At 35.7% G+C, this 13,847-nt stretch overlaps 1 protein-coding gene across 1 annotated transcript; it reads right to left on the minus strand.

The window, feature by feature from the left end:
* Positions 1-3,724: 3,724 nt before the first annotated feature.
* LOC131857997 (4,5-DOPA dioxygenase extradiol-like) lies at positions 3,725-7,054 on the minus strand. The gene is made up of 3 exons (XM_059210842.1): positions 6,303-7,054; positions 4,150-4,517; positions 3,725-4,062 (listed from the first exon to the last, which is right to left on the minus strand). Exons 1-3 carry the CDS (start codon positions 6,645-6,647, stop codon positions 3,900-3,902), a joined length of 876 nt encoding a protein of 291 aa, XP_059066825.1. The 5' UTR covers positions 6,648-7,054; the 3' UTR covers positions 3,725-3,899.
* Between the last annotated feature and the right edge of the window lie 6,793 nt (positions 7,055-13,847).

Below are 13,847 nucleotides of genomic sequence, written 5' to 3' on the forward strand. Positions count from 1 at the left end.
CTTCCCTAATTTCTTGTTCATTAGTTAATTTTTCCCCTGAAGAAGAGGCATTTATAGAAAAGATAGTAGATGTAGCTTGCTTAATCTTTGTAGAAGCCTGGAAGAATTTACTATTTTTATCTCCTTCTTTTAGCCATAATTCCCTTGATTTTTGTCTCCAGAATTCTTCCTCTCTAGAGCATAGTTCTTCCTAGTAGCTTTGTAAATGCTTCTGCTTTAAGAAAATTTCTGGATTAATCCCAATAGAAAAGATAAGTTCATTGACATCCTTTAATTCCTTCTCTACCTTTGTTTTTTTTGAAAAGATATTTTTGAATACTTTCCTATTCCAAACTTTGATATTTACTTTTACAAACTGCATTTCATATAAAGTTGAAACATTTTGTTCCCTCTGCAGAAGGGGGCACTCACCCACCATTGACGAAGTAGAACATGAAAATGTGGGTGTCGAAACCACATTCTTTCAAACTTAAAAGAAGATCTATGATGAGAAATTTCATGTTTATCTAGACATAATTCGATAGGAAAATGGTCAGATGCAGAGAATGATAGAATTTTAGAGCTGAAAGTATATTTCTGAAGGATCCATTCATATGAAGTGAAAAACCTGTCCAATCTACTTGCAATTTGAAGGGAAGTTCTCTGGTTTGTCCATGTAAATTGACCATTAGAAGGTGAAATGTCAGAAAGGGCATTATTAGACACAAAAGATCTAAAGTCTTCAATCACCTTAGGTGCTATAGGATTGCCTCCCTGTTTCTCATTCTGAGACAAGATGGCATTAAAATCACCTCCTAAGATGATTTTCTGAACTCCCTGTTGTTGGATCTGACAAGTTATAGTATTCCAAAGAGCATGTTTCTCTTGAGGAGCTGTTGGGCCATAGATATTAAAGAGAACAAAGGATAAATCAAAATTTTCAATAAGAATAAGATGCCAATTTGTCCCTTGACTCAAAGTTTTTTCTTTGATTGTCCTGGTATTTAACAAGCTCAGAATACCACCTAAAGCCCCTACTGCAGGAATATGTATGAAATCCCATAAAGTCCATTTTTAAAAAATCTTTTGAGTGGTTTCATCTGAAAGCTTTGTTTCTTGTAGTAAAATGATGTCTGCTTGGGAGGAATCCAGCTACTGCTTGATCCGCCCCCTCTTGTCAGAGGCATTCAAACCTCTGACATTCCAAGATAAGATCCTCATTGCATCCGAGAAGAACAACATGTTCTTCTCGATCTTGTGTGGGGTGAAAACTTATCTACAATTGTGGTTTGGATACCTGCTGCAATCTCTTCTTGGGTTTTAAGAATCTTTGGCTTCTGACCTCTTTTTTTAGGTGTTTTATATAATAGAGGAGATGAAGAAACCGTTTGAACAAGAGAGAGATGTTGAGCAAAATCAAAGTCAAGCTGTGTGGAAGGCTGAAAGGGCTGATATGAATTATCTTCAACCACAAGGTGTTCAACATGACTAGATTCTAACAAGGATGAGGGAGTGGGTGGTGAAGCATTGAGAGAAAGAGGTGTAGCATCAACAACAGGGACACCCTGAATTTTTGGAAATTCCTCAAGAGCAATTTCATCTATCAAGTTCGATGCAACAAAGATAAGGGTATCATGTGCCATTAATTCAATATTTGGAGAATCCAATGAGGATCCAAGAATGGGAGGACTACGTTGAATCACATGGAAAGGTTGACAATTAAACATCAAGTTGTGAATCAGGTTGACCTTTGCATTCTGTGATATATAGAGTTTCTGGAGTTGAGTATCTGAGTTTCCCATAGAAGTTAAACTCAAAAAAGAAGAAGTGGGCTGCCTAAAGAGAGAGGAAGCAAATATTTTCTTGTACAACCAATCAACAAGGATTGAAGAGTAGTGGATCTTAAAAGATACTTTCTTGTATCTCCCCCCAATTTTTTGCAGAGAACTTAAACTAGAAATAGCAATCTGATAGTGAGGAGATTTCTTCAATTTGGAGGGCTTTGTTCTTTTTTTTGCTGGAAGTAAAGCGTCAGTCATAGAGCCCAACAAGGATTGAGAGAGGATCAGAGAGAGAGGAGAAACATCTTGAAACAACTGAGCACCCTGGAAAGGTCTTGCAATATTATCAACATTGTTTAGAGGTACGAAGCTCTCTGTTGAGTTAATTACACTTGCTGTCCCATTTGTTGTAGAACGAGGAGATGGAGCAGATTGATAAAAGGAGCATTTATGGTAATCAGTCACAAAGTCCTTGTAGACCCTAACACCATCAATGCCCGAACCTTGACACTGCGAATTAAAATTACCCAATTTATCTATACGGTCATCAATATCTCTAGTACCTTGTATACAAATGTCTTGATTCCATTTCCCTATGGAGGAAGTCATTATAATGGACTTGGTCCTTTACAAGATCTTGCTAATGTTATAATTTTTTTGATCAATTTAATTAAATTTAAGTTTCATAATGATTCATTATAAATTCTAAAATTATATTTTAAAGTTATCTATATTTTAAAATATAAAAAAAAATAATAAAGATTTTTTAAAAATTATATAAAAGTTTGAATGATAAAAATATGAAAACATTATAAATAATTTATTTGTAAACTGAATATTAAATTAAATACTTCCAATTTAAATATATTTAAGCAATTGATATATTTTTTTAAAAAATGTAAAAAATAAAGAACAAATTATATATATATATATATATATATATATATATATATATATATATATATATATATATATATATATATATATATATATATATATATATATATATATATATATATATATATTTTGATAGATAAAGAACAAATTATATTAAGCGATTCTTAATTTATAAATACAATTCAATATCCATCCTCCACCCCCGGTAGGGACTAAGAAAATATGTCCACGCAAATTAATGTACGCCTGCTAGCCCGTAGGGGCGGATATCCAACTGCTAAAGCAGTTACATACTTGTCTGTAATCCAGTTTACTAACTACATTAGTACAAAAAAAAAAATTATTTTGAGAAATCAAATCTTAGCTTTTAATTAAAGAAAATACATAATATCAAACCTTGATAATTTTAATCTAAAAATTCAGTAGTTTTATTGAAACTTTCTATCCTTTTAACATTAATTTATTACTAAAAATTAGTATTAAATTTATGATAAATTGAACCTTACTCTTAAGAAAAGAGATCTTTTTAATTAATATCAAACTTTATGATAATTATAATCTAAAAATTGAATAATTTCATTGAAACTTTCTATCCATTATTTAATAAAATTCTTTATAATATACTTTCTATTTAATAGATATTCTTATATTTTTTATTTTCTTCTAAATTTATTAAAATTCCTTATTTTTTTATTGTACTATAAAACTCCACTAAATTAATTTTAACTTTCCTTAAAAATTCATAATATTATTTTATCTTAATATAAAAATTAAAACTTTTAATCATAATATGAACTCTACCATAACTATTAATCCATTAACTCAAGTCCAAAGAAATAGGTTTGAATAACCTACCATAATACATTCTGAGTTGGTCTAGTGGTGGAGAGGTCACAAGTTCAAATCCCATAGGGAGATAAGGTATGTATGCCTCATTAGTAGGAAGTAAGGTATGTATTTCTCATTTATAACATAGTTAGACGCTTCCAGTCTTTAGAAAAGAGGTGGAGATTTCTCCAATAAATTGCTTCATAACAAGATTAAAAGATAAGATTTTATGGATCATTTGATTTGAAATGGGCTTTTATATCATCAAAACTTTCTGTATCACTACAAAATTTTAACCTCTTTTAACCTTTGATTAATTCCATCAAATTATTTGATTCCATCTCAGTTCTCTACAAGAATTCAAAATATACAAGAAAGAGCAAGCAAAGAATGAATTAAATGGCATGCCCTGGTTTAAGATTGTGAGGAGAATGACCATCCATCATTAAGACGCTCAGCAATGGCTCCTTCACCTGCTGCACCCAAAGCCACGAGTAATGGATATAACCGTTCTGCTAACCATTGGACGTTACTTGCATGAGGAAAACTATTTTCAAATTGAATGATCTCTTCAAACCTGCATCAGCATGCAAAATTAGTACTCTGCAAATCTGATATCCCTATGTTGTTCCACTATGCTTTTTCATTTGAAACTTCATCATACCTTTTATGAAGCAGATGATAACTGAGCCACTTATCAAATGCCTCAGCCCAAATGAGTGGAGGACTACTTGTCTGTAAATGGGTGAGTCCTACATTGTTACAAATACCCAGAATAACAACTCCCTCATGCTTTAATGGTGCTAATGCCCTTCCTAGATTGTAATGAAAGGTGGCATCTCTCTTTGCTTGGACTGACAATTGGCAGAGGGCTATGTCAGAGATATAGTTATGAACACTGGGTGTAGATTGTGCCCCACCCTCAGCTCTCTTGACGAAAGTTTTTTGTCTCACATTTTTAACTCCTCCTCTCATCAATAGCTCCTTCACTCTATCTGCTAAAGCATCACTTCTTTCATCTGTGGCTTTTACCTGCAACAAGAGAATGTTACTACTTCAGTGATAATGCTTTTTTCATCCTTCAAACATTACATTACACACATTGCATTGTATATTGAAATGGTCAGATTTTTACAATTGCTCAAATTTCTGTTTCCAGTAAATTAAATACTCTTCTCTTTCCACCATTATCAGAGATCAAAACCAGGCCTCTTTGAAACCATTTTAGGATTTCCCTAGAACTTTTACTGCAGTTTAATAGAGTACACTTGTTTAGCAACATGCTCTGGAGAACCGATAAGTTGCATTGGACCTATGGGATGGATAAGCTACAAGAGATTAACTTACCAAGAATTTTTCTGACCTTATGCATCAGCTGAGCAATGATGAAGCAACCTAGGAGCTCTTAAAATCTATCTAATTGTGACATGCATAAACTATCAATTTAAATAATTCCAATATGCAGCTATAGTGCCCTTAATTTAAATCATTCCAATAAGCTATAGTTTCATATACCCAGTTGATGCTCCAAGTCATATGGTTTCATATACCCCATAATTATTCATACTAAGCTTTATATTATAATAATGTTGAACTACAATTTGTATGGATCAGTTGGGATTCAAATCTAAAATTTCTCATTTGCTGTTGGAGTGCTCTGCTTCTCTTTGATTGGCCTCAACCCATTGTTGATCTAGGAGTGGCTTATTTCTAACCCCCTTATAAATTACACTTCATTTGTTTGGAGTTCTAGTCTAATTCTGATACCGCACCTATAGGAGTGGCTTATTTCTAACCCCCCTTATAAACTACATTGCATTTGTTTGCAGCTCATTGTTGATCTAGGAGTGGCTTATTTCTAACCCCCCTTATAAATTACACTTCATTTGTTTGGAGTTCTAGTCTAATTCTGATACCGCACCTATAGGAGTGGCTTATTTCTAACCCCCCTTATAAATTACATTGCATTTGTTTGCAGCCCATTGTTGATCTAGGAATGGCTTATTTCTAACCCCTCTTATAAATTACACTTCATTTGTTTGGAGTTCTAGTCTAATTCTGATACCACACCTATAGGAGTGGCTTATTTCTAACCCCACTTATAAATTACATTGCATTTGTTTGGAGTTCCTAGTCTAATTCTGATACCGCACTCATTGTCGATCTAGGAATGGCTTATTTCTAACACCCCTTTAAACCACATTGCACTCGAATCTAAAATCTTATTTGCTGTTGGAGTGCTCTGCTTCTCTTTGACTGACCTCAGCCCATTGTTGATCTAGGAGTGGCTTATTTCTAACACCCCTTTAAACCATACTGCATTTGTTTGGAGTTCCTAGTCTAATTTCGATAACATTCGATAACACATGTTGAACTACAACTCATACAGATCCATGGGAGGATCAGCTACGACTTAAGCCTAAGACCTTCCATTTGTTGTAGGATTGCTCTACCAAATGAACTAATTCAGAGTTCCTAGCCTAATTCTGATATCACGTGTTGAACTACAACTCATATGAATCAATTGAAATTCATATAAATCAGCTATAATTTAAACGTAAGACCTTCCATTTACTATTGAAGTGCTCATGACCCCTCCCTCTTTGACCTATCGTTAATCCAGACGTGACTTATCATGACTTATTTCCAACAAGTAAAAGATTGATCCATGCTGAAGACAGTTTTTTAAAAAGCGGTTAATAAAATCAAGACTTTTAACTCATACCAAATTAGCAAAACAGATTCAGGCCTAGGGTCTAAAAAAAACATAGGATTACAAAAACAATTCATGGACTGCATAAATATCCAATAGCTTACTTCACAGTGAAGTTGTGAAAGGAAGCCTGGAAGATCCTGCTTCCTTGTTTGAGTTTCTGAAGCCTGGCGAGTGGTTACTATGAGCAAATCAGCCCTGGGCCTCCCAGACATTTTGGGCAAAATTTGAATCAAATCCTTGGGCATAACATTACAGAAGCAGCAATAGGCTTTTGTGTTTACACCACCTAAATGTGTGTCCTCCTGTGTCAGTTCTACCACTGTGGGCTGCCCATTCACCCCACCGTCCACATACATCCATCCATCTACCAGGTTGCTACCTTCATCACCCACATCGATCCATTCATCTTCCAGCTCACAGATTGGGGTGCTATTGCCATCAGCCATTGTAGAGCGAATGTCTTTTGAAATCCTCTCTGGAATTACAACAATTATAACTTCTCTGGAATGCTTATCAAGTAATTGTGAGAAAATCTACTAGTCATTATGACAGTTATAATCACATTTATATAGAGAGAAAATGAGGTGGGGCAAGCAGAGAAGAAAATGCTGACTGGTTCAATAGACCTTCCTTGGATGAAATCTCACAGATTGAAACGTGGGCAATAATAATCAGACACAACAACGTGGAAGGATCAGTGTGGATACATCAATGAGCCCAATTTGATGCAAACGCTAAGCAAATATTTGATAAAATCTGATTACATGGGATAACTCTTTCTTTGCTAAAAGAACACGTATTCATGGAGGGGACAGTTGTGATGAGGAACCCATAAAAATCTGCACTCCACATGTCATAGGTGTTATTCTGGTATGAGAACGTAGCTATCATGGTAGCCTCACAAATTTTTCATTTTGCAAAAGAATTCAATTTTATATGGCCACTTGTAGCCATATGGAATATCTGCTTGACTTTAGTACATCATGGGTTATCTTGAATTACACAGTGAGTCAGCTAGACTTTTAGACCAGGAATTCATATTGGATTAAAACCCAATTTGTTTTCTAGAAATAGAATATAGATCTTTGAACACCACGAGCGTGGAAGAAGATGTATTTTGTTTGTATTATATATTGACGACTGGTAGTTATGTGACTGAGTTTTATCAAATTATTAAGTTGTATGGGAATGCAAAACACTGGGGAGTCGGGGACCGAGGGCTTCATATTAACTTGTTCCAAAAGCGTTTTGGATCAAGTTGATTGACTTCTGATTGCTTTAGGATTGAAGGTCAAGAATCAAAGTTTCCTGCAAAGACAAATTGACAGTAACTTTGCATTTAAGTAATTGAATATGGGTGAAATAGTCATGGATAAGGAATCGTAAATTTCAGAACACACATTGGAAAAGACAATTGCGTGTCTCATTGTGTTTAGGATCCCAATCATTACTAATCTGGTTCATGCACTCTAAAGTTTCTAGAACCGCAACATTCACATTGAAATACTGAAATTAGCAAATACCCTTGCTATTTGCTCACGTAGGTGGAATAAGTCAATGTCTATATGGTTTTAGATAATGTTATAAGTTAGCTAGAGATTCATATATAGATTGTTCGAGATCATGGACTATAAAATAATCTTTCTTCCTTCTATCTTTTGTATGAAATATAATTATCATTTGTGCATCTATTCTTTATTTTTTAGATTATTATTGTATTTTATTTATTTATTTTCAAGCAATATAAGATTAATATTAAGAAAATGGTGTCTCGGTCATACATTTACATAAGATTACTATTTATTGTTGGAATCAATGAACACTGAGAGGGGGCAGGGGATGAATCAATGTTTTACAATTTTCAAATTTGCTAATCTAATTCTTAAACCACCAGATGCATAAGAAAGAAAACAAAGTGCAGAAACATAAAGTAAACAACCACACAATCATAACACCGAGATTTTTACGTGGAAACTCGGAAAGGGAAAAACCACTGTTGGATTTAAACCCACAATATTATTATACTATGGCCATAAATATGATGATATTACATAAGGGGAATGCTCTTGCATTCATGCACACTGCCTATAGCTTACTGCTCAATTACAAAGGGGATACAACCTGGAGGAAGGCTCACTGCCTTATAGGCTATTACAAATGATTAAAATGATGAATGAATTGGCGTATAGCATCTAAATATGCCAAAATGCAGTTCCGATTAGGCTCAAATTTACTTCTGCAACTGTTCTGTCTCTCTGCCTTGCTTTCCTGCTCTATCAAACACCGAAGCACCAAACCCTCAACCACATTCACCTAACTTTGCACATACATACTTCCCTCGCTCATAACTTACCCCAAAATGTTCAACTAAATCGATCTTATATATCCACACCAACAAAAAGAATCATTAACTATGTCGGCTTCCAAAAACCACATAACAAGCAACATGAAATGTGTATCACCAAGTTGGCTCAATCCGTCCACAAATCCAAATGCTGACCAAAATAAGATGATAATAAGCTTCCCATAAGTCGGCCCAAACACCTCAAACATGAAATCAATCACCAAAATCAATCCAACAAATCCATAACACACGTTACACCAAAACAACTCTACTCTAATTGGGTTACCAGATACCAGATTTTTAAATTTGCTCACGAATCAACACTGGATATCAGGATCACGAGATAATCCACCTTGAACCTTGAATCAATTGCCTTAATCACCGTAACCAAAATTATCCAATCAAAATTAAAATATGCACAATGATTTCACGCTCTACCGGTTACTGTGTTCCACCTTCCAGACTTATGCTTTATGAACAATATGACTTCCAGTACACCAAACCTATGTACACTGGATATGATTTTCAAATTAAGTTTCCATCAATGACAACCCCTAAACATCTCTCATGCATCAATTTTCACGGGAATAATGTCTCTTTCCAACAATCTCCCCCTTTGGCATTGATGGCAACACTGTGAAAAATGAACTATACACTCAAAGTTGCAAAACTTCAAAATTTCAAACTCACTCACCAAGAATCTACAAGGTCCCCCTAAGAGTTTGCACCATTTTTCACTCTGCTCTTTCCCCCTTTGACAACAATGCTAAAGATAGGGATTTACCAAAACTTATATACAAGGACATGTATAGTTCCTCACAAAAATTTGAATATGTCTGCAAAAATTGTCCTAAGGGACAACAAATGTTTATCCCATGCCATCTTCAAACTCTCCAAAATGCTTATCATCCCACTATAAAGATAAGAAAAAGTCTCTACTCCTCTTCTATTTTCTAGAACATTTGAATCCAAAGCATCCTTAGCATCCTGCATACTGCTCATCAAAGGATCTATCCGGGGAGTGACAAGACTCCTTACTTCTGCTACTTTAACCAAAACTCTTTCATTTTCATGATTTAAACTCTTAATCTTATCTAATATGCTCAAAACTTGTGGTTCAAAATTGCTAGTCGGGACTGATTGAGATGCATATGACTGTGATTAGCTAGATGGCCTTCACATTCTCTAATTTTCTTGTCAAGGTCTATTGTAAATTGGGCAAAATTAGACATGACTTGTATAGCCGACCACCTTCATCTAGTGCATCTTGAATACTCTTCATAGCAGTAACTAAGGTCACCCTATCATCCTCAATCATCTTAAAAAATGTTTTCAATCTCATAGCATTAAACCAATTTAAAACTTTAATATTTGTTGCCTTCTCCAAAGACTCAACATGAGAACCTACATCATTCAACATACTCTTAATCTTATCGGAGGGATCAGATGTATCCAGTTTGAAAGATGACATAATTATCTCCAATACATCTCCTGTTGGTGTTATCAATTTTATATCTGCGCAATGGGACTTAAGTAAGTCTTCACTGACTTTAGCTTGTGTGAGAATTGCTAACTTTAATGCTTGTATCAGAGATAATGAACTTAGATCAGTAGGTCCTTGACCAAAGTCATCTAAATCTGTAGTAATTTGTTTCCCTTTATCAACAACTATGTTTCTTGCCACTGTTACCAGGACCTGATCTGCCTTCTCCTCTCCTTTTGCCTTTTCTGCAACCTCTGCACTCTCATCCTTTTCACTTTTCTCACCATCATCCTTATCCTTATCTGCATCAACTGTCTCCTCGATTTTGATCACCGTAGGATCCTATACAACTTCACTAGATTCATCAAGGTTATCAACATGATTATCAACTGTGATCTATACCCTGGGCCGATCTTCCAGAATAGCTTTCTCAGATGATTGATCTTTTTGCTTGTTAAGAATAACTTCATGTACTTCCGGAACAGATGTGTCATGTGATTAATCTCCCAGATGAGTATCATCATGTGTCGGGTTCACATCAATCTTGTGATCTAAAACTATTATCTAAAAAATTATCTCTATTTTCTTAGTGACTTCGTCTATTTTATCGAGCATAAGCTTATTAACTCTCTTCTTACTTCGAAATCTTTCCTTTGCAAGCTTTAATAATCTAATAACTTTATCTTTAGAAATGACAGAGGATAGATTTACTAATACATAGTCTTTTATCCTTTCATCCTCTAGACTTGCTATATGCCTCCTAGCATCCAAAATGTCATACAGGCACTTGGGGATCATGGATGATAGTTCTATTAATGCCTTACTATAAATATCCATGTATTGAACATCTTTTTCTTCAATTTCTCTCTGATCTTTATCATCAAAATTTTCATAGTACATAGGCACATTCTCCAACTTTCAATCCTTAAGAATTTCATCAATTATTTGTTTCAGGGTCATTGGTGGAACAACTTCATATGTACCTCGTACTTTGCTGGATTTGAGAGCTTCATCCAATTTTGACTTCTGCTTCTTGCTTTCTCTGGCTTTTCCAAATGACTCAGTTTCAACTCTTCGCTTCTTAGTTGGCTGGGTACCACCGGTTTGAGGCTTCTTTACCACTCTAGCATAAGTAGTTGTCTTCTTTACTTCTTTGACCTCTTCATTTGATTTAGTTTTGAAATGGCGGGAAAATGATGAGTTGCAGATCAAGAGGAAAACAACCCTTTCCCTCAAAGAGAGATGAGAGTTTCACTTATTGATTATCCTTCAAGCTCTTTTCACCATTACATTAGGAAGATAAGGGATGAGATAATTCATTAGATTCAATATCCACACAAAGATGATAGATTAAATTCTGAATGAATTGAGAATGTTAGGATGATCCCCTCTTCCTTTGTTTGAAATGGAAAGGAATTGATTAAATTGTGTAGTGCAAAAGTGACAAAGAATTGATTATGACTTGAGATTGGAATATGGGATGAAGTTGTGCACCTAGATTTGGCAGTAAAATGTCGAGACGAAGTTGTCCTGCGAATTTGATGAAAATTTGTCCGGACCGTGGTGGGAATGTACATGGTCCTTCAAAAAATCTGCGAAACGAAAAGGGTTTTTCCGCCTCTGCAAATGAAGTCTGAATCCGAAAGTCCAATTGCGCACCTGCAACCTACACATAGAAAAGAGAGGAGAGAGGGTTGGGATTGGGGATTTGCCTTTAGGTCAAACCCCAGTTTTGGAATTAACCAAGTAATGAAAGAAAGTACTTGCAAGTAGATGTAAATGAAAGACTGAATTGTAAATCACCTCAAGGGAGGTTGTAGTAGCAATGTTGATAGAAATGCTTGTGTGGAAATGAATATTGAAAGGGATCTCCTCTTCAATGGTTGAATCCTTGACTTGAATGAAACACCTAGCCTTGAAGGGAGACTTGAGAATTCTCATTGCTAAAAAAGAATGCTTGGATGCTTGATTGCTTATGCGACTCAAATCTCTCCAACTTTGACCTATCCAACTTATGAAAATGAGAGAGTGAATGCCCCCTTAAATACATGTTTGAAGGATTTGAATTTCATCATGGGTTGACATAGGGGAGGTTTCCTGTCCGAGGCACAACCCACAAGGCATGCTCTAGGAAGGGTCCTTCCTTAAAATAGGGTAGGGACAGGGTCACCATGCCCCTATCCTGGGAAGACAAGGGTGCCACGCCCCTGTCCTACCCCTTTCTCTAGGGCAGAATGTGGATGGGGTGATGCAGAGGCCAAGGAAGAAGCTGTTTTTGCAAGCTGAGCACTCTTTGATCTCCGATCAGGCTAGAGGATTCGAGTTCACATGCATGAGGACCCTAATGCAGTCATAAATTGCTAGGGTCACAATTTTATGACACTACAAGTTTCTTCCTCTGTAGCTACATATTTTTTTTGCTAGTTTCTCTTTCTTTTTCTTCTCTACTCCACCAGTTGATGTTGTTTGTGACTTGGGTGGAGGAACAAGCTTCTGCAGACTGGAGGTAGGTGTAGACTTACTCTGTCTTGGCTTGTCCTGCTTGGGAGGAGTAGAGACTGGTTTAGTTTTGGGCTTCACCATGTCTTCCTCCTTCAATATGTTTTATTCTCTATCCCTTTGCAAAACCTCCTTGGATATACCCATTTGCTCTGCTAGCTCCTCAACTTCCTTTCTTATTTTCCTCTTCCTTGCCAGTCCAATGAATTTCTTGTATAAATCAAGATCTTTTTTCTTGCAGGTACCGAACCTTTCTTCCTTATCATCTACCAGTTGACTCAATAGGTGTTGAGCATGTGTCAAGTGTATTTGCATCCACCTCATACCCCATGGGCATGATCCAAACAGTCCTAGGCTCAACTGCCTCCATATGACATTGGTCTTTATCAACCATAAAGCATATTGTTTTCTCATATTTTTCAACTATATATTTTGGAATCCTCTCTCTGCTTTGCATCATGGCTTGAAAGGATTTAAAGTAACCCCATAATGCAGATTTCTGAGCTACAGTATCACCCAAACCCTGCAAACCTTCCTTGATTTGGACCACCACCAATTTATCATAAGCCCATTGAACCTTTCTAATTCCAGAGATTTCATTTAAGTAATACAGTGCCAAGAAAACAACCAAGGAACCAAATTTGAATACATGTTTCTTATCTTGCTTTATCTTCTCTAGGTTGCTTAGTAGCTCATTGAGAAGAACTCCACAAAGATCATACCTCTTGTCTTCCTTAAGCATCTCATAGGATGCAAATATAGCCATACCAGATACTGAGTTCTTCCTACTCGATTGAGATACCTTGTATCCCATCACCATTGAAGAAAATCTTACATCATGCTCTATGATATCGCTGATTATCATTGATCAACTATCATGCTGGGATCCTATAACCTTTTTTACCATTGTGTTATGAACTTTCCTTAGACCGGGGATCTCACCTATTGCATTCAAATAGGTAACTTCTTGAATGGCTTGCTTTGTGATCTTATGAGGTCGGTCCAGCCATATCCTGGATTCGGTTGAGGATACATCTCACCCATTCGGGCTCATCAAACATCGAGAAATGAACAAACTGGATGAAATCCTTATCTTGAAATGACTTGAATTCGGGCTTCAAATTTCACATTCCATCCATCATATTCTTGGTATATAGTGATATCATGTCCACATTTCCAATCTCTTCGATGTTACAGTGGATATCTTCCCTAATATATTCGTTATGTAGCACACCATAAGTGACAGAGGAAAAAACACCTTCCAGATCATGTTCAACAGATTTGAATGGATGTCTTTTGAATACAGGCCTTTCTCTCTTA

The sequence above is a fragment of the Cryptomeria japonica genome, chromosome 8 (genome assembly GCF_030272615.1).
Source record: "Cryptomeria japonica chromosome 8, Sugi_1.0, whole genome shotgun sequence".
NCBI classification, from domain to species: Eukaryota; Viridiplantae; Streptophyta; class Pinopsida; order Cupressales; family Cupressaceae; genus Cryptomeria; species Cryptomeria japonica.